This window comes from Sturnira hondurensis, unplaced genomic scaffold (assembly GCF_014824575.4).
Source record: "Sturnira hondurensis isolate 20B ecotype Veracruz unplaced genomic scaffold, ASM1482457v3 Scaffold0006413, whole genome shotgun sequence".
NCBI lineage: Eukaryota > Metazoa > Chordata > Mammalia > Chiroptera > Phyllostomidae > Sturnira > Sturnira hondurensis.
This window is the reverse complement of record NW_028079044.1, coordinates 40,152,529-40,179,841: the sequence shown is the minus strand read 5'-3', so window position 1 is coordinate 40,179,841 and position 27,313 is coordinate 40,152,529. Positions and strand designations below refer to the sequence as shown.

The following is a 27,313-nucleotide window of genomic DNA, read 5'->3' as shown; positions in this document are numbered from 1 at the left end:
TATGTACAATCTGGGAAAAACTGAAGGCTATATAGTCATTAAGCTTGGACTTAGGAGCCAGACTGGTGACGTTTAACATCAGCTTTCCCACTTGCTAGGTACATGGCCCTGGATGTTTTCGACGGTCTGTGTTTCACTTTTGCCATCTCTAAAATGAGACAGATGACAGACTCTGCCCCACAGAGTTGCTATGAGGAGGATTAAGTGAGCTAATATTTGAAAAAATTGCTTAGAACACTGCCAGGCATCTATTAAGCATCACATAAATGCTTTTTAAATGAAATAGAATATAACTGAAACTTCCTTTATAATATTACTTCCTAAGGCTTCCTTCCCCCCTTTGACCTTCAGTAAAGAAAAAAAGATTTAGTGACATTTCCCGAGAGACTGTCTTCTACATTGAAATGTTTAAAGCAGAAACTTTTATATATTATGAGAAGTTTCAAATCTGTCAGGTTTAAAAACCTTTAACTGAATTTCAAAGTGAATTGAATAAAAAACAGACAACCAAAAAAGATTACCAAAGGAATACTTTATTAGAATCGTAACACTTATGAAGTAAATTTCTTTTCATCATGGAGTTACCAGATTTCAAAACCGACCAACACTTTCTCATTTTATAGCTAAGATACATAAAAAATTCTCAAATGCCATAATTTTTGTTCAAGTGCTTTGTCACTCAGCTCACGAATCTAGAACACGATCAGTCTACCAATCTAAGTCTTCACAGTTAGGTGAGTTTCAGGCATGGTTTTTAATGATCGAGAAGCCATCCGTTTACAAAAGTACCATTGAAGCAGTTCCCGGAGATCATTTCATGTAATGCCACCAAGCATGGACCTGTTATACCTTGGAAACAAACATAAAGTCTCACGACTAAACCTAGTAGACTAACTTTAAACAATTTCAACTCGAATGGACTATATATCCTTATGGCACATTTATGACTTAGTAATATACAATTCATAATACAGATGTAAGTGTGTGGTGTGGAGCTAGAAAAGGAGGCTATTTTAGAAAAGATACGACATGAGTATAGTGTCCTAAGACTGACAACCCCGGGCCTCACACTGAACCATGTCTTTTGTCATTATAATGACATCGCAACCAGACTCAGTCAGACCCTTCTGTCTAGGGCATTATTATATCAACAGCATTTGATCACTGAGCATCGCTCATGCTACACATTCAGGACTGTCCTGCGCTCTGTGGAGTCTAATAGCCTGACTTACACATGGCACTCAGAGGAGGTGATTCAGCCGCATAAAGCAAGGGTTGAAACTATAGAACAATCAAAAGCCCTCTTTTCTCAGAGGCAGCCCTCTCGGGGCAAGAGATGAGTACCTCGTTTGAACAGTGCTGTGGGAGCCAGGCCTGACTTCTCCCACGCAAGCCATTTTGGCACCTTTCCACAACCAGGGTCTTTCTATGGGGTTAAAATACTCTCCTGTGCTATTCAGCCACGCACAGTTCTTGTGATGGCTGTGGTTTGAAAACTGACTTTGTGTATCTGTCTCTAATGCAAAAACGACATAGGTCTCAGGGCTATTATAAAACATGTAAGACTCTACAGTGTTAAGTTACATTTAATAATCTATTCAAATTTAACTCAGAAAGTAATGTAAAATAATTAGAAGTAAAAAGTTAAGTCTTCAGAGAGCTCTGTTTGGGAAAGCCTCACATATCCACATAAAAATATTCACATATTCATGCAGAGGGCAAAGAGCTGTATTCTGAAGCATAAATAAATCCAAAGCAAGACACGAGGAGCTGGACGCCACCTCCAGTAGTGGCTGACAGTCTCTGGAGAGCTCATTGTGAGGATGCCAGAGGAGAGCTCTGCTCAGGTGTTTGGAGACCCCAAGTTTGATTAAGCGACTCGGGTCACACCATAAATTACTTTTTCCTACACTCAAGACACTGCTTGAATTCACTGGGGAAAGTGTACGCCCCTTCAAGGGTAAGCATTTGACCAGCAGCACAAAGATAATGTGGTTATTGCATAAGGAGACTAAATATGATGTGCCTTGTCTAATTAGCTTTATACTTGTCTGGTTCAGTACAATAATAAACAGATGCATAACTAAGGTTTTACACCAGAAGTCGGCCAGTGGTAGCTTGCAGTCCACAGGCTAAATCTAGCCTGTTGCCTGCTTTTGTAAATAAAGTTTTATTGGAACACAGCCACGCTCATTCATTTACATATTATCTATGGCTGCTTTCATGTAGTAACAGCAGAGGTTAGTAGTTGTGACAGAGACTATGTGGCCCACAAAGCCTAAAATATTTACCCTTTGGGCCCTTATGAAAAAAGATGCCAATCTCTGTTTACTAAACTAAAAAATAGAGTTCAGCAGGAGAGCTATTTGAAATGTGTTTTATTTTAGGGAGTTTTAGTTACCCATTAAAATTAAGCCTCACATGACTTAGCAACTAAACAAAAGAGACATCCCTTTTCATTAAAAAAATCTGTGTATTTTATGGCTATAAAAGAAAAATTTCTTTAAAAAAGAAATAAAAGAAAAGAGAGTGATGTAAAATCAAGGGCTATGGCTCTGTTTAATAGTATAACAACATTAAAATTCTATCCTTGAAATAAACCCAAACTGGACTTAGGTTCTCTCTATACACTAAACAAATTGCTTTGGGAATGGTGTTGTATTTGGATAAAATGGTACCCAAATTGATGAGACATACGAACTAGACACATGAAACTGATCCAAGGACAGTTAGTGTTTAAGGAGTGTCACGGTCGCCATCTTCGTAAAGCCAGACCCAAACTGCACCCATAACAAGCCGTCGTCACGAAGGCAAAAATCTAAGGAAAAAGAAACACAGATTCTCATCAGATTTACAACACTGACTTTAAGAAAATACTTGTTCTTGCAAACAATCATGTGAAGACTGACCAACCTACCTAAAGATACTTCCACACTTATGAAAATGTTCATATTCATCTCTCTTTTTTGGTGATTGGTACCCCTGTTTTATTACTAAGCATCACTAAGCCTTCTTTTAAAGGTTGTAGCCCCTAATGATTTGCTCATGTGTAGACAGCCTTAGGTTGCGCATTTGTTCACATATTGGACTTACTTGTTAAACATGTGTGACACCCCCAGTGGTATTCAAAGGCTCATTATGAGATATCTATTCACACATCAATCTCACAGCCAAGGAAAATGCAATTATTAGGACTTGGAGAGGGAGCTGATCGTTTCTGTGACCCAAGAAAACCCACAGAAATGAATCATCAGGTTGACATGGGAGAGAGTCCTCAAGTCTGCACTCAGCTCTGAATTACTGTCCTTCATGTTCAACCAGGATTCTTTAGCACCGGTAAGGACATTTAGTGTATATACATGCACAGTAGATACTGTCCTGCCAACATGGGGGTTTATGGTCCATCCAAACTATGAGACAAAGCAATTAAATATGACAAAGAATTATTAAATGCAGGGGTCTTTTACCAGAAAACTTCAGCTCTGAGAATGAATATCAGACTAACCTAAAGAACACTTTTCCAGTGTAATTACCCTTCTGCTATTCTCCCCACCCTTCTTCTTCCGGTGGCCTCCCCGATACAGCTCCAGTCTAGACGTTGCTCCATGAGTGACCACTTTTGATGTCTATCATCAGTGAAAGGAATTTCCCTCTCAAAACTGAGGGATTTGATATGATGTCACAAATGAATGGCTCATACATTTAAATGTTATTAACACTCAGAAACAGGATGTACTTCCCCTGGAGTATTTGGGTGAAACGAGACTTCATGTAAACTTGAAGCATGTAGAGCTTTACTAAGGCGACTTCACTTAGGCAGATGGAGAAAGGACAAGGACAAAGTCACAGAGAAGGGGAAGCCAGAACAGAGTTGCCCCATGGAAAACACTGAAAACTGAGCTCTAAGGGCACAAACATATTAGTGAAAAATCAATGACCTCTACCAGTGAAATACTTGAGCACCTATTATTCTTGTGAAAGTAGGATCTTAGGGCAACTATAAATAAATCAATCAGCATGGGGCTTCTTCATGGATCCGAGAGCTGTCATGGGAATCTAGCCTGTACCCCTGGAAAGGAGGGGATAAAAGTAGCATAGAAAAGCTTTCTGGGAATGGATGACTAATACAAAGGACACTCAATGGGAAAAAAGTCAATTCTTAAGTCCCTGAACTTCACTTTGTAAAACGGTTAAAACCAGTGGCTTCCTAACTGTGATCTTTGGGTCGCAAGGATTCCATGAAAGCACCTCTGAGGTGATGAGGTGGTTAGAGGTGGCTTTCTAGGGAGGGAGGCTGGGTATCAGTCAAGACCCTCTTTCCCCTCTCCCACCAGGACATGAATGCTTTTACTGTCCACACTTCCTGGGTTTTAGGTAAGATTTCTTTAAGCACAACAGTTACACTTCTCATCAAAGAAAGGCTCACTGAGCTAGCCTTTCAAAGCCAGAACCATGCCTCCTTTCCACTGTAATCCCACCCTCAGTCCAACTCATCGTAGACCACGAGTACATTCTGATGGTCTTAACAGAGGCTTGTGAAATTTAACAGCAGTGGGTCTTGGAATCATCAGTCCTCTACCCTTCAGGACCTGGACTTCAGACCTGTGCTGCCCAGTAGAACAGCTACTGACCACACATGGCTACTTAAACTTAAACTAATCAAAATAAAGAAATAAACTCATGAGTAGTGACCATATCAGCTAGTGGATCTACAGAACATTTCTATTATTTTAGAAAGTTTTATTAGACAGCATTAGTCCAGATATATTTTAATGTCTACAGGCGAGTCCTGGATGTTTATATGCTATTTGTGTAAAACCATTAGAATCAACAACTTGCTGTTCAGTCATATTCAATATCAAGAGATTTCAGGGAATAATTTAGTTGTCTGACACCTTCTATTAGAACAGAAATACTATATCATTCATTCAAATTGGCTATGTCAGTATAAAAATAATAAACTCACTTAAGTCTTTGAAATAAGAAAGAAAAACAATTCAAAAATTCCCCTGTGGAAGGCATTTCATCCCTATACCATCTATTGTAATGGCCTGTTTACCTTCCCACAGCCGTGGACTTCCCTCCATGGCAAGGACTGCACCTTATTCATCCCTGTCTCGGCACCCAGCAAATTACCTGCCTCCTGGTAGGCTCTCAGTAAATATTCACTGTATCCAAATGAATTACAAGTAGGGACTGAACACCAAAGAACACATCTCCCTTACCGAGTCTGAAGTTACAAGAAGTAAAAGGCACAATTAATTCTTTTTACAAAGTAGACTTTGTTGTGGAAGGCCAACAACTGCCCTGGACTGCTATAATCTTACATGAATGCCAACCTCTTTGTGCTTCAGTTTCGCCATCCACAACACTAAGGGTAGTGACACAACTTTGCTCATAAGACCACTGTACAGACATGTAGCTACTATATATTTAATGCTGACAGCTATCACTACAGAGAACTACTGTGGCCCCAGGAGGTGCTTGGAGACCTTGACAGTGGAAGGGGAGGGCTGGTGCAGCGTTGGCATCACACACCCACCGTAGCAGCTACGTTTATGTTGTACTGGTTGTCACTCAAGAGCGGCTGCACTGCCAGGGTCGTGTTGCAGTGCAGATCGTGCAGGGACGTGGCCGCCGCTTCCAGCAGGAAGGCTCCGAAGTAGAAGACGAACACTGTGAAATGGTACACAAAATCCTGAAAGCGGAGGGGAAGACAGATGTTTACCGTGAAAACTGATAACGCATACCTTTTCCGTATTTCAAATGATGGAGCTGAGGCTCTGGAAGATTAGAACATTTCATCAAACTCGAACTACATTAGCCATTTCTTCTGGCTGTTTTAGCAATGCCAAGCTATTAGAATCCAAATGAAAACCAACTGGCCCAATGTCATCGATGTGATGGCAAACCTTCTGTATACTGAGTCTTATAATGAAGTATATAGTTTAATTTACATTAAGGTGCCACCAAGATCATTACTAGTGGAAAGAATATAAGAAGGAATGACATATGCTCTCCTTAAATTTAAGTAAAATAGCATTTAAACTACATACTGTTATTATAGCTATTATATAATAGCTATATTACTGTAGTATATTATATAGTTATATAATAACACACACACATATTTTATACTTATTTTATTTTTTAGCAATCATTATTTTTATCCATTAGATTGTCACACCATGCACTGAAAGATACAAAAGACCTATAAAGTCATAGAATTCAATAACATATCCCCAAACATTCTAAAAAACAAATAATAAATTCATGTATTTCTACAAATAGTATAGGAAATGTTCATACAGAACTCAACTGTTAGATTATTTCATATCCTGCTGGTATTAATGTAAAGCATAACTCTACTAAAATTCACATCATCTTACCTGAATTAATATATCATTAACACACTGATTTGAACTTTTTTAACAGTTCCCATATACTAGGTACTTCACATTCATTATCATTCATCCTTACAACCACCATTTATTATCCCCATTTTAAAAATAAGACATTTCTTCTTTGTAATTTTTTTTTAGTTGAGTGTCTCAAAGCCACACAAAGATGAACTTTGGAAGGGAGAACTCAAGCCCACATAGGTCTCTCTGGTTCCAGAGTCCAGTTCTTTAAATTACATATTATATTTTTATTTCAATATTTCTACCAACACTAGAAATCTTGGGAAAAAATACAAAAATCATTTACCAAGCATCTTAATTTAATCTCACAATCAGTGAAAGTCAGAACCTATAAATATTGTAGTTAATATCCATTATACATACTTCTAGAAAATTAATTCTTTATCAAAATGTACTCTTGTTTCCTCCATGAATAGTATACAGACAACATTAAACCATTATTGCAGGGGGAAACAATTATTTTTTTAACAATTAAATCTAACAATTTCAGAATGTAGCAATTCAGAACTGTCACCATCTGGCGACAACACTATGATACACATGGCTCAAAAATTTTTCCAGCTGAGAGTACACGAGACACATTACAGAACCTATCAAAAGTAACCAGGTGGTCAAAAATGCAGAGTATGCAGAAAATCTCAAAGAAAAGAATAAAAGAGCCATTTCCAAACATGGCAAGCACTTAAGCAAACTCCTTAAAAGCAAGAGTTGGCTCTTAGAAAGTACGTCTATCAATCAATGGAACAGGAGCCCAAGAAACAAACCATGCCTGCGTGAGCAATTGATATCTGATGAAGGTGGCAAGAGTGTACAATGAAGCAAAGACACTCTCCAATAAATGGTGTTGGGAAAATGGAAGGAAGGAAGGAAGGAAGGAAGAAAAGAAAGCAAGAAAGCAAGCAAGCAAGAAAATAGGTCACCAACTTACACCATACACAAAAATAAACTCAAAATGGATAAAAGACTTAAATGTAAGTCATGAACCACAAAAATCCTGGAAGAAAACATAGGGAGTAAAATTGCAGATATTCAATACAGAAATATTTTTGATGATTTATCTCCCAAGGCACTGGAAACAAAGCAGAAAATAAATAAATGGGACTGCAGTAAATTTAAAAGCTTTTGTACAGCTAAAGAAACCATCAGCAAGATGAATAGGGAACCCACTGCACAGGAGAACATTTTCGCCAATGATACATCTGACAAGGGCTTAATTTCTAAAATACACAAAGAACTAATACAACTCAACAACAGGAAGACAAACAAATCCAATTAAGAAATGGGCAAACAACCTGAATAGACACTTCTTCAAAGAGGACATACAGAGGGCTCACAGACGTGTGAAAAAATGTTCAACATCATTCATCATCAGAGAAATGCAAATTAAAACTTTAATGAGATATCATCTTATATCTGTCATAATTGCTACTATCAATAAGTAAACAGACAACAAGCATTGGCCAGGATGTGGAGAAAAGGAAACCCTAGCACAATGTTGGTGGGAATGCAGACTGATGCAGCCACTGTGGAAAACAGTAGGGAGTATCCTTAAAAAATGAAAAGTGGTACTCCCTTTTGGCCTTGTCCTTCCACCTCTAGAAATATACTCCAAGGATCTCGAAACACCAATACAAAAAATATATGCATCCCTATGATTATAGCAGTGCCATTTACAATAGCCAAGATTTGGCAACAGTTTAAGCGCCCATCAGTGGATGAGTGGATACAAAAGCTGGGGTGCAATTATAGAATGAAATACTACACAGCTATAAAAGTGAATAACCGCTTACATTTTGCAACAATATTGATGGACCTAGAGAAAATTATGATAAGTGAAGTAAGCCAGTCAATGTGGAATGTGATGAACACAATGAACTAAGGAACAAGGTAACAACAGAAGCTTAGATACACAGAACAAATTGACAGCTGAGGGAAAGGAGGGGGTGGGGATGAGATGGAAGACGGTGACGGGATTAACCAGAGAACATTTATGCACAACCCATGGACACGGGCAACAACGTGGGGGTTGACTTGGAGTGGAGAGAGGGCGAAACAGGGGGAGGAGAAAGGCAGAAAAGTGGGAACAACTACGTAACAGCTTAAACAATAATAAAAATGAGGAAGAAATAAAAAGAAAGCATGCCTACCATATCATGAGCCTGTGTGGTGACAAGCACTGTGCTGTGTGTTGCCATTACCATTTTCCCCCTCTGTAAGAGTGGAGTATTCCAGCTAAAAAGCAAAACAAACCCACAGGATGAACTTTGCAGGTGACCTATGGGACAGATTGGTAGGTTTTTCTAATTTCATAGGAAACCAGTGAATCAAAAAGAACACGAATGGCTGTTCTCAACACCAACGGTAAGACTCACTATGAACAAAAAGGAAAAAGATGGTAGGGACATATGTCTAATGAAACCAGAAGTGTCATTGGAAAAATATTCAAATATCGATGAGGAATGTGCTTTAGACATTTAGAAAGAAGGCTGGGCCCTGAAGGATCCTGGAGATTCACTACTTTTCTACCATTAACTCTTCAGTTGCTGGTCTATGAGGAGGCCCAGAGGAAGGGCCAGGGTGATGGAGACAACAGCCCTTGGGCGGAGGCAGGAGGCTGGGCAGTGACTGTATACTAACGAGCACCAAAGCACCAGCAGGGCTAGACTGGTACATCCCATCAAGCACCATTTTTGAGCTCGATACTAAAATAGCCTGATGGTGCTTATCAATATTAGGGACTGACCAATTCATTCATTCAGATTATGGGAAAGCCAGGCATTTAGAAAGTGGAGACTAGGCATCTATCTGTAACTTAAATACAGATCTTTGATTTTCTTTACTTGACCAATTACTGCAACTATTTTGTCATCACTAATGAGAAACCACGACAAAAAGGTAAGAGCAGATTGTATCGGCAACCTAGCACACTGAAGGACTTTCAGAGACTCCTACCACCAGCCTCGGCATGTCTAAGGAATGATGGTGATTACTGATTACTGCCTGAGAACCAGACACAAAGCTGAGCACTTTATAACACATTAACTTCATTATTCCTTAACAGCATCTGGCAAGGTAGGTACAATTATTATCATTTTACAGAGGAAGGAATAGAAATTCACAGAGGTTCACTATTTTGCCTTATCAAGCAAAGCAGATTTAACCTTGAAGTCTGTGTGGTAACCTCTGCACCGCCCCCCTTAGCTTTACACCCGCCATTTGCCCCAGGCTGGACTCACGCAGGCAGCCACATTCACCAGACGTGACTGCTCAAAACATTTGGGAAGACAGTCCTCCTCGTGCTCTATCAATAAGGCACGAAGGAATAATATTCCTCTAATAGCTGTTCTGAAGTTGCTGAGTAAAATACTACCATACTTGAAAGAGACACATATAAAGCCTGACTAGAGACCCGACTTAAGTGTCTGAACACCAATGTGTGGCTGACACCAAAGGGGCGCTGGTCATGAACTTGGTTAGAGCACTGTGCACCATGGATTGGAACTCACGTTCCACAGGGCCATTCTGAGATGGGCCCAGAGAATGAATAATCACAAGCCTGTTACAAGGGAAAAGGGAAATAACTTGATACAGTTGAATGGTGTCATCATTTTAAGAATTGTGCTGGCTGCAAATTCATTTCTTAAAACTTGCCAATTCTCGATAATTTAGAACGGCAATTAAAAACACAGGCAATGCCTCATTTTACGGTGCTTTCGCTTTATCACGCTTCTAGGATATTGTGTGCCTTACAAATTGAAGACGGCGGCAGCCCTGGGTCGATGGAGCATTTCGGTGCTGTTTTCCAACAGCATTGGCTCACTTTTCCTCTCCCTCTCACATTGCGGAAATTCTCACGATAGCTCAAACATTTCCATCATTATTATATTTGCTATGGTGATCTGTGATCAGTGCTTTTTGGTTCTACCATTGTAATAGTTTCAGGGTGTCTTAAACTGCACCCATATAAAATGGCAGACTTAATAACGGTTGTGTGCTGCCCCGGCCGCTTCCACTTCTCTTCCCACCCTCCGGCCTCCCTTATTCCTGAGACACCACATGTGGAAATTAAGGTCAATTAAAAACCCTAGTGCTTTTTAGCAATAAAGTATTTTTTTAATTATGATATGCACATTCTCTTCTTAGACATAATGCCATTGCACACTTAATAGACTACAGTAGAGTGTAAACATAACTTTTACGTGCACCGGGAAACCAAAAACTTGGATGTGACCTGCTTTACTGTGATATTCACCGTACTGCGGTCATCTGGAACTGAACCCGCAATATCTCCAAGGTGTGCCCGTAAATATAAAACGTCTTTTTTCTTTTCTAAATATTTGGGGAGTAGACTATATAGCCATCCGTTTTCTGAAAAGAATATATGTATTTAATATCAGAAACAGAACTCAATGGAAAATATCAAGATATACAACATCTATCCAGAAAAAGTCCAGCCATTGTTAAAATAATGAGAATGGTTTGCGCGACATCAGTGTAACCTGGTAGCCAAGGAGAGTGGACTGGAATGCACATGTGTAAATAACGATGACTTCACTGCAGTAGTCAGTGGGGCAGTAGATGCTGTTGAGTGAGCACGTGTACTGTGTGGCCACTGTGTTCAAAATGACTGCATGAGCAGAGTAATGGATATGCATCAAATTTTGAGTTAAGCTTGAACATCCCTCCACAGAAACTATTTGGATGATTCGGAAGGCTGCAGCTACTGGTGATTGGCAGCTTCATCATGACAATGCATCTGCTCATGTATCACAACTCGTGTGGAGTTTTTTGGTGAAACATCAAGTTGCTTAGCCCCTCTATGGTCCAGATTTGGTGCCCCGTGACTTCTGGATTTTCCAAAAACTAAAATCACCTTTGAAAGGGAAGAGATTTCAGACCATCCATGAGATTCAGGCAAATATGAAAGAGCAGCTAATGGCAATTGGGAGAACTACGTGAGGTCCCAAGGTGTCTACTCTGAAGGAGAATGAGGTGTCATTGTCCTAGGTACAATGTCTCTTGTATCTTTTTCAACAAATGTCACTATTTTTCATATTACATGGCTGGACACCTTCTGGACAGACCCTGTATGTCACAGGATCCATCAATCAAAGGCATCTGCTCAATAGTTCAATAACTGTAATGCAATTCGTTGGTTGTATGAACTAAGAGTCTTTGAGTAAAGGTCATCCAGCTCATAAAGGAGTATCAGAAAGATTGCTCAGCTCTGTCAACACAGGAATCGCACAAACTGAGATCCTGTTGCCCAGCAAGGCAGCAAAATTAGATGCTGTGGTCTGACCTCGTCTCTCCCAACAGAAGCGACAGACAGAATGAAGCTCGGGCATTTCAGGACAGAATGAGATAGTTATAAGTTTCCCACATTTTTCTGAAAAAGACTTAAAAATTTCTTACCAAGAAGTTCCAGTTGGCATCGATCTGAGTCACCATGCCAGAGAGGAACACCCCCAGGAAGAGGAGGGAAAGGGTAAAAGCTGTCACAGACACGAACATGACCCATCCTTGGAGCAGAGGTAGAGGAACGTTGGAGGAGGCGACCAAAATCCAGACGAGTCCCCCGAACAGCTAAGGGTAAAAAGAAAAATGGCAGTAAGTTTGTGCAGCAGAACCGATTGTGCGAGTATCAGACCCCTGCACACGGTCCTGCAGCCTCAACACCCTCTTTTCTTTATCGTGATGTGAGGTGCCTTCCTCTCTCAGGTGCCAGCTCGGGGCTTTTACCTGCAAGCCTCATCTGGCTCCACACCTGTTTCTGTACCTGCCTTCAGGCGGGACTCTTGTCCTCAGCCCGTGAACAGGTCCAGTATTCTTTCATCATCTAAAAATATTTTCCTCCGACCTTGCTGCCTCCCTGACTACTGCCCTCTCTAAGTGCTTTCCTTCTCAGTTAACCTTTTCCACAAATTCACCTCTGCTGGGACTCCACCTCTTGACAGTGTTACTCTTCAAACCGCTGCACAGTGGCTTCTGCTCTCACCACGTCTCAACATTTATTAGCGAAGATCAGCCATCACTTTCTAGCTTGTCTCTTCTAATGGCCACGTTTCAGTCCTGATCATGACCTAGTTGTACCCGTGAAATTACTGCCTATTAGAATAAAAGTTTCAGCTGTTGTGTATGATAGTAGCCAGTAAAATCTACCATCATTCATTGATCCTCTTCTACATGCAGAGCATGGAAGTAGGTACTTTCGATATTCATAGATCTACTTCAGTACACACCGACTACCTGTCAGGCACTGTGCCAGCTTCTAGGAATAAAATGGTAAACAAGCTACACTCGGCCTCCACCATCACAGAACTCACAGTCTCTCATAGCAAGGAGATGGTTAAGCAGGGGATGAAAATGCTGTTTCATGCTTGTCCTACTCAGGCAAATACTGAGTGTTGCAGGCCCACACAACGGGGGCTCTGAATCCAGATCTGAGAAGTCAGAAAATAGTCTCTGTACGCAACAACCCAGAGGTCAGGGCTGGGGAGAGTGGCAGGGCGAGGAGAAGGCTCTTGCAGGGCAGGAGGTGGGGCTGGAGGTGACTGGGTGGGAGTTGACAGAGAGCCTGGCAGAGCTGGAGACTGAGCTGAAGGTCCTGAAGGTCAGGTCAAGGAGTAAACTTCACCCAAAGGCAACGGGAGGCCACAGATCATCTTGGGCAGCCTAACACGACCAGGTGTGCATTGAGATGTTTCTCTCTGGCTAGAGTGTGACACGGCTGGAGAGGAAAGGATGGAGCTGGGGACCACAGAGGGCTCTATTATAACAACCAAATATAAACTAGACTCTCGGCACTGAGCACAGAGAGACGTGAATAGATTTATCAGAAATTTAAATAGTAGACAGGATGGTAGCTGGTGACTGCCCTGGTGTGGGGCATGACAGCAAAAGGTACAGAAAACACCCTGATTTATGACGTGGGTAAGTAGGAGTGAGAGAAGGTGGTGGGGGAAATGGCTAGGGGGCGATGACAGTAACTGTCATGAATCTAACAAGAACAGTCTCCACCACCAAGGCCATGAAAGCACGCCTTTGCGTGGCACGCGGGCCCTTTCTTTACGATCCAACCTGCCTTTTGCAGCCTTGTCTCTTGCCATTAAGCGTCTCGCACTTAATGCTATAGAAAAAAAACCCCACAGTCCAAAGATAAAGCTCTTCCGTGTCTGAGCGGCCTGACAGACGGTGGCCAAGAATGCCTCTCTCTCTCCTGTGTGTATTTGAGAAACTCCCATTCACAGTTCATCCTGGACAGCCCATGGTCCAAAAAGTCTTTCCCAAGGTCCGCCCCACGCTCAGGAACCCCTCCTCCTCTGGGCACTACCCCTCCTCACTGTGGGTATGTTACACTGAGGAGAAACACTGTAACCGAATGTCCCTGGCTCGCGGTCCCTGGCATGCTGCCTCGTGCGTCTCTGCCCCGGAAGCCGTCTATTCGACTGCGTGATAATCCCTTCCTGACCATCCGTCAGGCACTGTGCTAGATCCGGAAACACAAAAACCTGGGCTGTACACCTGTCCTGAAGGCACCTACTAGCAAGTGGGAATCAACCCCACCCCCTCCACCGGTCCCCTGTTACACACACAGGTGATATATCACAAAAGCATGTATATCTGGCATGCAGAAGGCTATCGCATACGTGCTTAGCGAATAAACTCCTAGTGCACATATGAGAACAGCTGGAGCTGTAGGTATTAGAAACCAGCAATCATGTGCATCTTGCTCCTTAATATCTAGAAAATATCCCAATTGCACAAGCCGCTGAAAATTAAAGACATAAGTTTTAATTTCAGTTTCTAAAAATAAAAAAGGGAGCCCAGTTATATAATTCATTATCACTTTGAAAAACATTTTGGAAAGCATAATAAATTAGCACTTGAGCAATGGAAACTAAAGCACCAACCTAATTAATTCATAATTGTGGTGGTCTATCTCAAGTCCTAATTTCAAATCAAACATTAACAATCAGCCCAGAAGGTTTTATGAAATAAATCTAAGTCATGAATATTTATGCATATTAAAAAATGTAACCACAACATTATTAGAAGGCATGAAAAAAATAGTGATCTCGATAAAACATTGTCTATGCTTTCATACTGTTTAATAAATATTTAACAGTATGAAGACCTTATGGTGATAAGGTCTTCAAATCTTTTTTTTTTCCCCTTGGCCTCTTCTTCCTAATAGCTTTTTCTTCCACTACAAATAACCTACATTCCTTTAAATACCATTTAAGAAATAGGCATCATTAACAGCTATCTATTAACACAAGAGTCACTTATTGAGAAGGTATGAGTATTAAGAGCAATAAAAAACAATGGGCCATTGTTTATTAGGGGCAGACAGACTCCAATAAATAACATAATTACATGATATAGGAACTGTGATAAACTGACACCTCGGAAGAAGAGGGTATGTGATCTCTTGGAAGGAAACAATATATTTCATAAGCCTGGACTGGACCTCAAACAGGCCAGCCTCAAATCTACTGCCAGGCACTATGGAAGGGTAGTCCAGAAAAGAAGAAAAAAAGAAAAGAAAGAATGAAAAAAGGCAAGGCTCCGTCTTCAGCAGCCCTAAATAAGAGCGACATAGACACCACCGAATCTGATGCAGGAGCAGATTGCGGAGAGTGCTATTTAAAGAGCTCAGCACTGTGTGCTCCGAGAGGCTGCCAGGGAGAGGAAGCATCCTGGGAGGAGTCCGGGCAGTGGGCAGAGGAGGCGGGGCTGGAAGCAGGCTTTCACAGGGGATGCTAAAATGATGCGGTGTACATCGATTGTTCTTGTCATGCTCAAAATGACAGCCTTTGCAGCACCTCAAAGGCCTGAAAAGGAAGCTCAGTGTTTCTGTGAAAAGGGAGCAAATCCAGTCCCCCACCCCCCTTCCCAAGTCCACAGTGTGTGTTGACCAGGTAGGTCAGGTAGGTCAGGTAGGTGGGGAGGAAGGCATATGAACAAACCACACCCCTAGCTCAGAGAGCCTGGGAAATTCAGATTTAAGTCCTGCTCACCCCAGTAGCTCTGGAAGCTGGGGGAAGGGCCAGAGGACATAATAAAGCCTGATTTGGAGAACCACCTTCCTCACTGTGACTGCCACAGTGGTGTTAGTAGGGCCTCAACACAGTTATTCCTTCCCTACCTCATGATTTCCTCTGGCCGAAAGCTACTTTTTCTCCTGAGCTTCCCCATCTGGTTCCAACTTTACAAATTCTTTGACTAACATTACCCATACCCAGTATACTCTCTTCACCTAATTCTGGGCATTGTCAAGCTCAGAGTGTTAACAAATACACTGTCACTACCGGTAGCCTGTTAGGCAGACGTGACTCTGGAGGGAGCCTTGTTTTCAGAGATGAACAGCGCAGCACAAATGTGGTTAAAATCTGAGGGACGGCAGCTGATAAGATGTCATAGCAACCGCAGGGAAAACATGCTGCGAAAGGCGGGCAGAAATCCATGGTCGCCAGGCTCTTCTCGTCTGGGATCTAAACCCACATTCTGACTTTTTGTCTATCACAGGCTTCCGTTGCTCTCTGGCAGCCCCAAATGTCTGATTATGCTAAAACTTCCAAATGTCTCCCATTTCCCAAAACCTGTCCTTTCCAGTGTTACTGAGATAGAATGGACACACAGCACTGACGATAAGTGTAAAGGGCAGAGCCTAATGACTCGACTTACACACACCGTGAAATGATTAGCACAGCAAGTTTAGCTAACGCCCACCGGCTCACACCAAATGCATTGCATTTTGCAATTTCTCTCAGGTCCTAAGTCAGGGCCCAGGACTCTGCTCCTCCGGCTCTAATGAAAGACAACCTGACTGCCAGGTCACGCAAAATCGAACATTTCCTAGCAGCAGCTTTCGGCCCTCCCTGTGACAGTTGCCCCCATTCTCCGAGGTCCACTTTCGGCGTCCCTGGCACACACCTTGAGCGCTCAGACACATCCTGAGTTGCAGTTACCACATCGCGGCACATCCCTAAGACAACTACCTGCCTCCTGTGTGGCTGACCATAAACTTCTCACTTTAGTTTGGCCCCTGCAGGCCGGAGGGGGGAGGCTTGGTGGAAGCCTTCCCACAAGAAAACCGTGGAAGTCCCCATCCACGCCTGACATTGAACTGAGCCCTCGGATCCGGAGCTAAAACGTGTTTTCACTAGAAACCGTGGGCTGGTAAAAACCCATGAGCCCGCAGGAAAGCATGGTGTCGAAGAAACAGCCACTCTTGTAACTCTGGCTGCAGGGACACGGACTTCCTCACTTGTCTCCTACTTGGATGGCATTCTTATGTCCCCAAAGGATTCTCTCGGCAAATTCCCTTTTTCTTTTCAAATGTCACTTATTTCCTAATAGCCTGCTTATAAATATGCCCTCTGACATCTTAGCCAATAATTTCCAAACCCATTTGACATTGTCTTAACGTACTCATATTATTCACTAAGCAAACAGGCCAATTCCAACTCTGACCTATTTTCAGTCACTGTTGGGAAGGGGAACAGGAGAAGGTGAGTGGATGTGAAGGTCTAAAGGACTGTTCAACTGCCCCTAAGGAAAAGTGATTCATTATTTAGAACTTCCTGTATACAACTCATAACCTCTCTTTCTAATTCTCATATGATTTACATACTGTGTATTGCATCACTTTATAGCAGTGAAAAATCAACAAACCAGCAAGCCCGAAAGAGAGAAATATTATCTCCCAGTCTGGTTTAGAGAGTTAGTTTGAGTAAGAGGGTGGAGCTAATGAAGATAATAAAAATATTAGCTAGCATTTATTGAGCTCTTAAGTTCCAAGTGCTATTCTAAGTATGTTATTTGTACCAATCTAACCCTCACAAAAACTGAGAATATTACTAGTCCCATTTTATAGACAAGTTGATTGAGGTAGAGAGCCATTAATAACTTGCCCTAAGTTACACAGTTTATAAATGTTAGACCTGGGACTTGAACCCGGCAATTGGCTTCTTGAGCAATTGGTCTTAATAGTATGCTCTTCTGCCCTGCTTCAAAGTTTAGTGTTTATTCCAGAGCAAGATTTTACTCTTTTGCCAAAGATTGGCTTGGTGGGAACAGAGAGAAGGTTGGTTCCCTGAAATATCAAATTGGGTAAGTACACAATTATTTAGTCCACAACTTCCATCAGAATCACAAAGGAATCTGTGCCTGCCCCCCGCAAAAGTTCAGAATACCTCAATGACTAGATAAGCCCCCCTATTTTAATGGGTGCTTATTTATTGGGTAGCTGTAAATGAAACACCACGGTTAAGGGACAATTTAATATGTTGAGCAATTGACCCCCTAGGAAAGAGCTCACCTACAATCACCTGTACTTAAAGCACAACTGGTATTTCAACAGTTTTTTTTAATCCTCACCTGAGGATATATATTTTTATTGATTTTGGAGAGAGAGGAAGGAAGAGAGAGAGAAAAAACAGAGACAGAGAGAAACATCTATCAGTTGCCTCCCATGTGCACCCCAACTGGGAACAGAGCACAGAACCTCGGTATGTGCCCTGACTGGGAATTGAACCTGCAGCCCTTTGGTGTATGGGGTGATGCTCCAACCAACTAAGCCATCTGGCCAAGGCTCAACAGACTTTTTTTAAAAACTGGGATATTCCTTAGTCAACAGATACAACAACAGACAGATGCATTTACAAGGTAACCCATAAAAGTGAATTCATTCACAATGTGACTACGGTCAGGTGGTAACAGTGCTAGAGAACGCTGCTGCTAAGCTCACCTTGTCCCCTGCAATGCTTCACACACACACACACACACACATATATATTTCATTTACATATATATATGTGTGTGTGTGTGTGTGTACTCTGGCCTCTGTTCCTTATCCCTTGCACATTGAGTCCAATACACTAGTTGTGCTGCCATCAGAATTTCTGCTGGGTAGTAGAACTTGACACATTCCAAAAAGATACAAGTCTTTTATTCCCGAAAGACTTCTCTGCTGGGTGCCATCCCTTGGTGCTGCCATGGTTAAGGATGCACATATCCTGCATGCTTACAGCAACTGGGTTGAAACCCTGGGTACACAGGTGTATTTCACCCACTGGACGGTCACACCAGAGTGGGTGACCTTGCCTTAAACACCTCTGAATGCTTGGAACCCAGGACAGTTCTTTCTACAGAAGATGCTCCACTGCATTCTCCTCGAAATGAATGGGAACCTATTCATTACCAGTGTGTGTACTGATCGGTTCTAGAGGAAAGGCTCCAGACGTGCAGGTTGGGATGCTAGGAAGATGCTGCTGTCTGCAGCCCAGCTCACCCCCTAGTACATGGTGGGTGTTAAAAAACGGGCAAGAATCTCATGAAGCAGGAACATGTACTTCTCAATTTTCAAGTTATTATTGGCAACGCCTACCACTCAGTACAAGACCTTGGAAGGCTAGAGTGGAAAATTATGGGGAAGTTGGCGCCTTTTGCTAGTCTAGCTCCAGCTCATGACACCTCATTTCCAACCTTCTTCGAACCCCAAATTTGTTCAGGTTGCCTATTCTGCCGCAATTGCCACTGAAACTTTTGACTGAGGGAGTATTTATCTTGTGCCTCACCCCCCCCCAAGACACACCCCTCCTGCTCTCCCCCATCCATCCCCACTGTCCACCCCCCCCCCCCCGCCCCCGCAACCATGCTCTCATTCAAACTGGACCTGGGCTGGTCCCAGCACAGGTCTCAATTAGAGGTACAAGTTAGAAAGGATTCTTTCATTTTGTTTTTTTTTTTTAAATCAGGGAAAGAAAAACAATGTAAGTTTTGGGAAGCAGAGAGAGATGACAATAGAAGAGGCCTAGATGCAAGATATCCTAATGCAAAAGAAGCGAAAGCTTTAGAAATAGGTTTGAGGATGCTATACCGCATTATACTTTCTTCCTCCTCATGTGACCCAAACTCCCATTTTGGTTTCTCAAATAGCTGATGTTCACCTTGAAATGCAAAACACATATTACAGGGGAGAAATATGCTCAGGCCCCTTTTTATTCTTGTTTATAATTTTCCTTGATTTCTAAAATCCTCTCCTTTATGTTTGTAGGTAACCGGTCAGCCGTAGATTGAAAATGCTCACGCACGCCAGGGCCCTGGCATCAGCAAGAACTGTGCGAATCCACTGCTTTCCTTCCTTCTTACCTCCTTCCTTCCTGCTACACAAAATGTTAAGAATGTCATACTTGGCAGCTATGAAAGAACATGGCCCTTTTCACATAGAATAGGACACAGGAAACCAGGTCAAACTACCAATTCCTGGAGAAGCATCATGCATTTGAAGAGGCAGGCAGGACTTCCGGGGGCCACCCTTCTCCACGCCAGCCAGTTTCTCTAGGGCACTTCCATACACTGCACAGTTTGCCCTACAGAGCGATTGAAGGGCGGCTGTTGACATTGGGCAGGCGTGTGACATTGGGCACACCAGCCTGGTTCTCATCCAGGGTCACTGCGGTCTTTCCTATTCGTCCACATCCGTACAGATATGCCCTATCCACGGCCCCTACCACCAGGTGCCACATTTCTATCGAGCTCTGAAGAACAAGTCTCCTCTCCTCGATCTTTTACTTGGGAGCTCAAGGTCAAGGTTTTCGGCAACTTGGTTTTAAGTTTTCCATACTTCAGTTCTTCATATTTCTTACTGGGCTGGCAGTCGGGGCCAGTGACTGCTGAAAATAATCACTGGCAAGGGCATGGATTTATTTTCTCTTCTGAAGTTTTAAAGAGTCTGCTTCACAGAGATAAAGATTTGTAACTCAGAGGCAAAAAAACCCCAACAAAATCTGACCCACAGCATTAAAACCCTTGTAGGGAGGGAAGGTACCTGTGGCCAGCCCTGCTTCACCATGGCGAACACACAATTTCCCTTTGCAACCAAAATTTGATTTTCTGGGCAAGAAGAGAAATCTCCATGGATCTGAACATTTGCGGGTTGATCCAACTAACATCAAAGCTTTGGGTTAAAAATAACCTGAAATCCCTTCCATTGACTCACCTGCATGGAGCCAGTGCCTGCTTCATGGCTCCCGGCCCCACCCCAGGACCTTTTCATTAGCATTTGCTTTTATGACATAATTCCTCTGAGTTACAGTTTTTTTTTAAATTTTATTTATTTATTTTTAGAGGGGAAGGGAAGAAGAGAGGGAGAGAAATATCAATGTTTGGTTGCCTCTGGTGTGTCCCCTGCTGGGAACTGGCCCACAACCTAGGCATGTGCCGTCACTGGGAATCGAACCGCGATCGTGTGGTTCACAGGCCCACACTCAATCCACTAAGCTACACCAGCCAGGGCCGAGTTACAGTTTATATTTCAGTTTGGTGTAGTCTCATTTCAGGACATGTCATATTTTTTTTTATTGTATTTTTTCCATGGCCATTTATCCCCCTTACATTCTTCTCGCCTCAAAACCACCACACTGCCGCCCATGTCCATGAGTCCTTTATCCTTTTTGCTCAATAACCTTCACATACGTGCTAGACCTCCCGAGCCTGCGATCTGTCTCTCTTCTCTGCTCTGTCCTTCGTCCTGCTTCTGGGTGTCACCACCCTCGTCCCAACCGCTGCAATAAGCCCTTGAACTGATCTCAGTGCCTCCAGTCTGTTTCATACGCAAACCTCGCCTCTCACAGATTTCTGAGACACAAGCCCCATCGAGTTTATCCCCATCCTTCAGCAGCTCCCGTCACGGACGGCGTACATTCTGCGCCTGGGCCTGTCATTCCTCAGCAAATCACAATTTGAACCTTCTCTGCTTTTCCTTCTTTTTCTGCCACCTTCCCACAAGTCATGTAGAAAGGAACAAACAGAAAGCCCTAACCGCTGTCAGAACCTTCATGCCGTGGGCCTTCTCACCTCTGGGCTCTGTGCATGGCCACGTTTCTCTCTAAAATTCTCTTTCCCACTGTCTGTTGAACGTCCTCCCTTCGATTAAGACTAACTCGGATGCCATCATTCAATGATGCTGGTGTCCCCAGTGGCCACAGGTACTCTACCCTGTCTTCCAACGGTACTTTTTATAATCCAGTCATATCACTTCAACCACAGCACTGTAATTCTTTCTTGACTTTATACTTCACTGTACAGGAATTTCTTTTATGGGCAGGAGCTATGTTAATGATCCTATTCCCAGGGCATGAAATAAAGCCTGATACATACCAGATTCTTAATTATTTGTTGAATAAATAAAAAGGACTGTGGCACCCAAAACACTACAGTGAGAAGCATGTGAACAAGAGTCCTAAAATATCTCTGATAAAGAGAACGTTAATGAATATCTCGGGGAATGTAAATGGTTTTCTAAACACTGAAACTGTGAAACACTGAACTCAATAACGACCTTTGTTCTTTTTCGTGTTCAAAATCTGTTATGTCACATCTTTCTTGTGCATTACACAGATGGGCTCATTGAGGACAGGGACCAAAATATCTCACTCGGCCTAGTAGTACAGCTGCTCCAATGTTACTTTCTTATAAAGAGACTGGCCAGGAAGACGCTTCAGCTGTAGTTCATTTTCCATGCTTACATCTTTCTTCTCTGAATGGCAGGCATTTCTGCATATATCCTCTCAACCACGTTACAAGCCCTTTGACCCGAGGAAGGTAGCCCTAACGCGCTTGTTCCTGGAACACTGCCTCTTACACAGCAGTTACTCAATAAATACCTGATGGGTGACTTACAAAACATTAGTTCAAGAAACACTGAGAGATTTAAACGTAACCTGTGACAGTGATTTTTCTCGTTCTCAACTAAAAGGCTTCAGTTTGCAGAACCAACTCAGTAGCAAACTCATTGCGGCAACTATGCATCTGATAAATGCAGCTCCATACAAAAACGGGGGGCCAACACCTTCAGTACCTGGGCGTGGAGCACACACCTGCTTCAGAAAGCCTCCCCGTGCATGTGAGGCTATCAGGCTACTTAGGGCCCTGAGTGGCCTTCCTTGGTGATGTTCGGCAGGCACTATTTTATCACTTGAAATACCTCCCAATAATCAGCTGCCCCCTGAGAGACTGTGAATGGGGCACCGTAAGGGGGAAGGGAATTTAGTTCTCCGAACAAAGTGCTGTGAGGACTGAACTCCAAGACCACGGTTTCATTAGCCCCGTGAACCCCCGACAGGCCGGGCCACCCTGGTCACACGCTGTTTTCGCCTGTCAAGTTTTAGACAGCCACAGGACACAAACGGAGAAATTACAAGGGCAAATGAATTTGAAGAAAAGGCTAAAATTAAGAAGAAATTTGGAAATGCCCAGACACACGGAAAAAGGCTAACATTACCAGTCCAGAGAAGGGAGACCACCTAAACGGGGGGGCAAATCTCACATTTAATTTACAGCTGGAGGAATTTCTAAAGAGGGGCCACGGGAGACAGAATTGGAAAACTAGAGGGGAAATTAAGAAAGCAAGGACCAAACATGCTTCCAAAGTGCTAATCTAGTTCATATCTGTGCATCTGCTCAGGGTGGGCATTGTAGATAGAATGATCTCTCTAGAGCCACAGGTGGTTTCCAGTGTGGTCTCTTGTTTCTCTAAAGTCACTAATTCCATTGCACTATGACGGTCCTTTTACTTTTGGAGGTGAAGTATGGGGAAGGAGAGAGGTTGATAGTCAAGTAAAAGGGGTAATGGAGGCCTAAGGTTTAAACCTATCAAGATGTTTGGCCACAGTGAAAAGGAAACTGAAATGGCATTTGGAAGGGATTTTTGTTCTAGCTAGAGAAGTGTCCGCCATGCATTTGGGGGTAAGAAGCCAGAGGAAATGAAGAGATAAGAGGGATAAACTGCACACTTGTGTGAGTCTGGGGTCCTTCCCAGGATGGAGAGTCACAGAGATTCTACAAGGGAGGGAGAACTCACACCTACCAGAAAGCGCTGCCTCACCCACAGAACCCAGAGGAAGGTCTCCCTCGGTGGTTCCCAACCTCGACTGCATGTTAGAACCTCTGGGAGCTTTTAAAAAACCTAGTAGACTCTGGGTGCTCCCCCAGAGAGTCTGCTTTAATTAGTCTGGGCTGGCAACAGTATTTCAAAAAGCTGCCCAAGTAATTAAGTACAGCAAGAGATGAGCACTAACCACTGGGCTAGATAAATAAAGAAACAGGGTGAGGGAGAGGAAATAGATGAACTCAGTTTCCACTCTTTCCCCTCAGAATTAGTGTTTCCAAAAGCACTAATTCTGTTCCTGTGATGGGGTTTGATTTGATGACACATGGATGGGCCTTTTTGCATATGTACCCATATATATGGGGTCGGCCAAAAAGTCCATTTAGTTTTTTCTGTAAAATATAAGACATGGTTTTTCATTTTCACCAATAATTGTATTGATTTGGATATTTTGAGTATTGTCGGCTGTCTCCCACTACTGGCTTCTAGTGGGTAGAAGCCAGAGGTGCTGCTAAACACCTTCCAAGGCACAAGACAGCCCCGCGGCAAAGGATTATGTGGCCATAATGTCAACCGCACCAAGAAACTTCGCAAACCTCCTTCAACACATCCGATCAGTCACGGCACCTTCTCCGCTCACTGCACAAATCTTTTTTTTGCATTCAGCTGTATTTTTACCTTTCCCTGAAATTATAAAGTACAACATGCAGAAAATGTTGCGTATTTCCTTCCATCTTCAATATTAAAACGGCTGTACAAAAATTCACCAATTTGATAAGTTTTTAAAGTACACACACTGTTATGACAACTGTCATAATACAATCTAACAAAATTGTTTCTAATGCAGTTAAAGACAATGACGCACTGCTAGAGCCATCATACGGGAAAAAACTAAACGATTTTTTTGGACCGCCCAACAGTTCTGTGTCTGTATATATGTGAAGAAACATATATACACACATAAGTATACACTTGAATAAATGCTAGAAAAGTGTAACCAACATACCAAATTTGAAACTTCACATATATTATTACTTAGGATGAGGCTAAGGTAGGCACAGAAGTTTAGAAAATGAATCTATTTAAGCGAACAGTCTGTAAAGTCTAGTACAAGCAGCATGAGGATGGGGCCAAAAGTTCTGAAAGAAGCAGGCAGACAGCTGGAGTTAGGGGAGCACAGAACCGAAGTGGCCCAGCACCTATACAGTCTCTCTCCCCATGCCTTCACTGTCCTCAACGCGTCTCTCTTCGGCAGCAGTGCAGTGGGCTCCATGCCGTATGCCCCCCACGCTTCTCACACGGATACCTCCGCCTCAGCCGAAGCATTTCCACGCTTCTGAGCTGGGCTCCGACTCAAAGCAGCCCCTCCTAGCCTCGCAGTCACGATCCGATTACTGATGTCACAGCCTGTAACTCACTTATCTCCTTTTTCAGATTCAAATCTGAGCTAAACCTAACTTAGGGTGCCCTGGCCACCTTAGCATAATAGGGCAGAAAACCAATGCTCACAAGGTGTTCCAGCCCCACAAGCACAAAAGGGAAACCGAAGCGACCCAAATCCAGGTTACGCAAACTCAAAAGGAGGGGGTGAGGGGAGAGAGGTGAAAACCCCAAACGGAGCAAACAAAACCAGCCCGCGGAGGCGCAGACAGTTCCACTCTATTTGTAGTTCTCAGGGCATGATGCAACTTCGGGTTGCCCAATTTATGTTTGCAAATCTCCCCCTGGCCCACAAGGAGCTTCAAAAAGCTCCCAACTCCGTGAAGTTCCTCTGAAAAAAGTTCCAGTCTCCAGCTCAAGCCGGCGTCACTACAGGCCAGGTGACCTCGCCTTCTCCCGGGCGCTACAAAGGGTGCCGAGGTAGGTAAACCAAAGGAGAAGGCGCAAAGGCAGGCGAGGAAGCTGACAGCCCCGTCCGTACCTTTCCCTCCCCATTCTCACGCCCACTCGATTAGAAACTGCCAAGGGCACCTTACCTACTTCACTTTCTTTCTGCCCTGCCTCGGGAGCCCCGCTCCCCTCCCCAATCCAAGGGGCACTCATAGTGGCAAGTGGGGGGAATGCCCGGGTCTTCAGCCTTCCTCCGCTTCTTCCTGTTACCTCCAACCCGCTTTCCACAGCGTGGTGGCCTCCTGGTCACCAGTCGTCGGCTATACCTTCGCACCACCCAACAAAATGGCAGGTTAGCAACAGGCGAGGCCGAGAACGCCTGCTCTGGCTCTAGCCAAGCGCGGCCGCTGGCCAAGCCTCCGGGGGTCTCTGATGGCTCCCTCAAACCCAGCACTCTTCTCCCAAAGTCCCCAAACCTTCATCCCGCCGGACGGCCCGCCCGCTCTCTCGGGGCCATTTCTATTGCCTGCGGGGGCGCAGGTGCCAGCGTTAACAGGTGCCAGGAGAGAGGGCCCGGGCGCAAGTGCCGCCGCCGCCCAGCTCTCTGCCGCGCGCTGGGCTCCTATGGGACCCCGGGAAGCGCGGGGAAAGGCCAAATTAAAGGGAAGGGAGCTGGGGCGAGCGCAGAGGGAGAGAGCACCGGGGCCAAGGATGCCGCTGCCAGTCCTCGCTTCCCAGGCGCGACCCTCGCCGAGGTTGCCCCACTTACAATCTCCAGGCAGACGAAGGCGCCCGAATAGGTCCGCAGGATGTCGGGGCCGGCTGGCAGGGTGATCCGAGGCGCCGGGAAGGACACGGCGGGGTTCGGGGGCGGCACGACAGGCGCCCCGCCGGCCGACATGCTGCCGCTGCCGCTGCCGCTGCTGCGTCTCCGCGCGCCGCCACCTCCCTCCGCCCGCCTCCACCTCCCCGGCTCCAGCCGCGCCGCGGTGCTCGGGTCCCCCGTTCCGGCGCGCCCCGCGGAAGGGGGCGTGGCTGCACCACCCCGAGACGCGCGGGTCCCGCCCCGTCACGTGGATCCAGGTGAGCAGGCCACCGCCCCGGCGCCCGCGCGGGTCACGTGCACAGGTGCGGCCTGCACCTGGCGGGGTCCTACCTGCTCCGCTTTCTGTGTCCCCTCTGTGGACCTGCGCCTGGCCTTCCTGGATCCTCTCAACGCCCAGCCCCACGGTAGTCATTTATTCCTTCTGGTCCGCTTCCTAGTCCCCACCTGTTCTCGTCCACTTGTATTCCCTCGCTCTCACAGCTCCCCTACTCTACTTTCTTCAATTTAACTGCAAACTGATCTTGGCGCTGTGAGTCAGAAGGTAAAATCAAGGTCACCTAAAGACACACCTAAAAACTGGAGTGGATCTGCTCTAAGAGGGACTCCAGTGGTAAGTTTCAAATCTCATCAGGTGTCGCGCGTTGCAGTCCGATGGCTGGGCTCAGACACCTGTTGGCGGAGGATGCTGGGCAGGTAACCTGCTGTTCTGCTCTCTGGCGGTGCGCTGTGCTCATCAGTGAAATGGGGATGAGGGTGTCGACCTGGTACAGACGCCCGGATTACTGTGATACAACCTGAGAAGAGTGTAGCGCATACTAAGCGCTTCTTAAATGATAACTAGCATGATACCTGCTAGTTTTTGAATTTTTACACGCACACGTCACGTTTTTGTGTGCCTATGATGTTGAGGAGGTTATATTTTCCATATAAAACGTTGGTCATTAATTTCACTTAAAAGGGATTTTTAAAACTGTATGTGTGTGACCCCGCGGGTGATTGTCAGAGGGACAGGAGTTGGGGGCTGGGTGGAAAAAGCGAAGGGTTTAAGAAGTACAAATTGGTAGTTACAAAATAGTCACGGGTTGTAAATAAAGTACAGCATAAGGAATAGAGTTGGTAATATCTCAGTAACTATGGATGGTGGCAGGTGGGAACTGGGAATACTAACAGGAACACTTTGTAAGGTATAGTTGTCTAACCACTATGGAGTACTCCTGAAATCAGTGCAAAGGAATACACAGAAAGTTAAATAAATAAATAAACAAATAAATTTACAAAGTCTATGTGTGCTTTGAATTCCCTGTCCAAATTTATCCCCATTTTCCTCTTTGGTTTTAA

General features: G+C 44.0%; 1 protein-coding gene across 1 annotated transcript; it reads right to left on the bottom strand.

Moving 5' to 3' along the window:
* Positions 1–517: 517 nt before the first annotated feature.
* On the bottom strand, positions 518–26,173 carry MAL2 (mal, T cell differentiation protein 2). The gene is made up of 4 exons (XM_037048440.1): positions 25,919–26,173; positions 11,838–12,008; positions 5,543–5,698; positions 518–2,818 (listed from the first exon to the last, which is right to left on the bottom strand). Exons 1-4 carry the CDS (start codon positions 26,048–26,050, stop codon positions 2,747–2,749), a joined length of 531 nt encoding a protein of 176 aa, XP_036904335.1. The 5' UTR covers positions 26,051–26,173; the 3' UTR covers positions 518–2,746.
* Between the last annotated feature and the right edge of the window lie 1,140 nt (positions 26,174–27,313).

Coding starts and splice junctions, on each gene's coding strand:
- MAL2 (XM_037048440.1), bottom strand. CDS start 26,050: ATGTCGGCCGGCGGGGCGCCTGTCGTGCCGCCCCCGAACCCCGCCGTG. Junction 12,009..25,918: donor CCTTCGTCTGCCTGGAGATT/GTAAGTGGGGCA, acceptor TTTTACCCTTAG/CTGTTCGGGGGACTCGTCTG. Junction 2,819..5,542: donor ACATAAACGTAGCTGCTACG/GTGGGTGTGTGA, acceptor CTTTTTCCTTAG/ATTTTTGCCTTCGTGACGAC.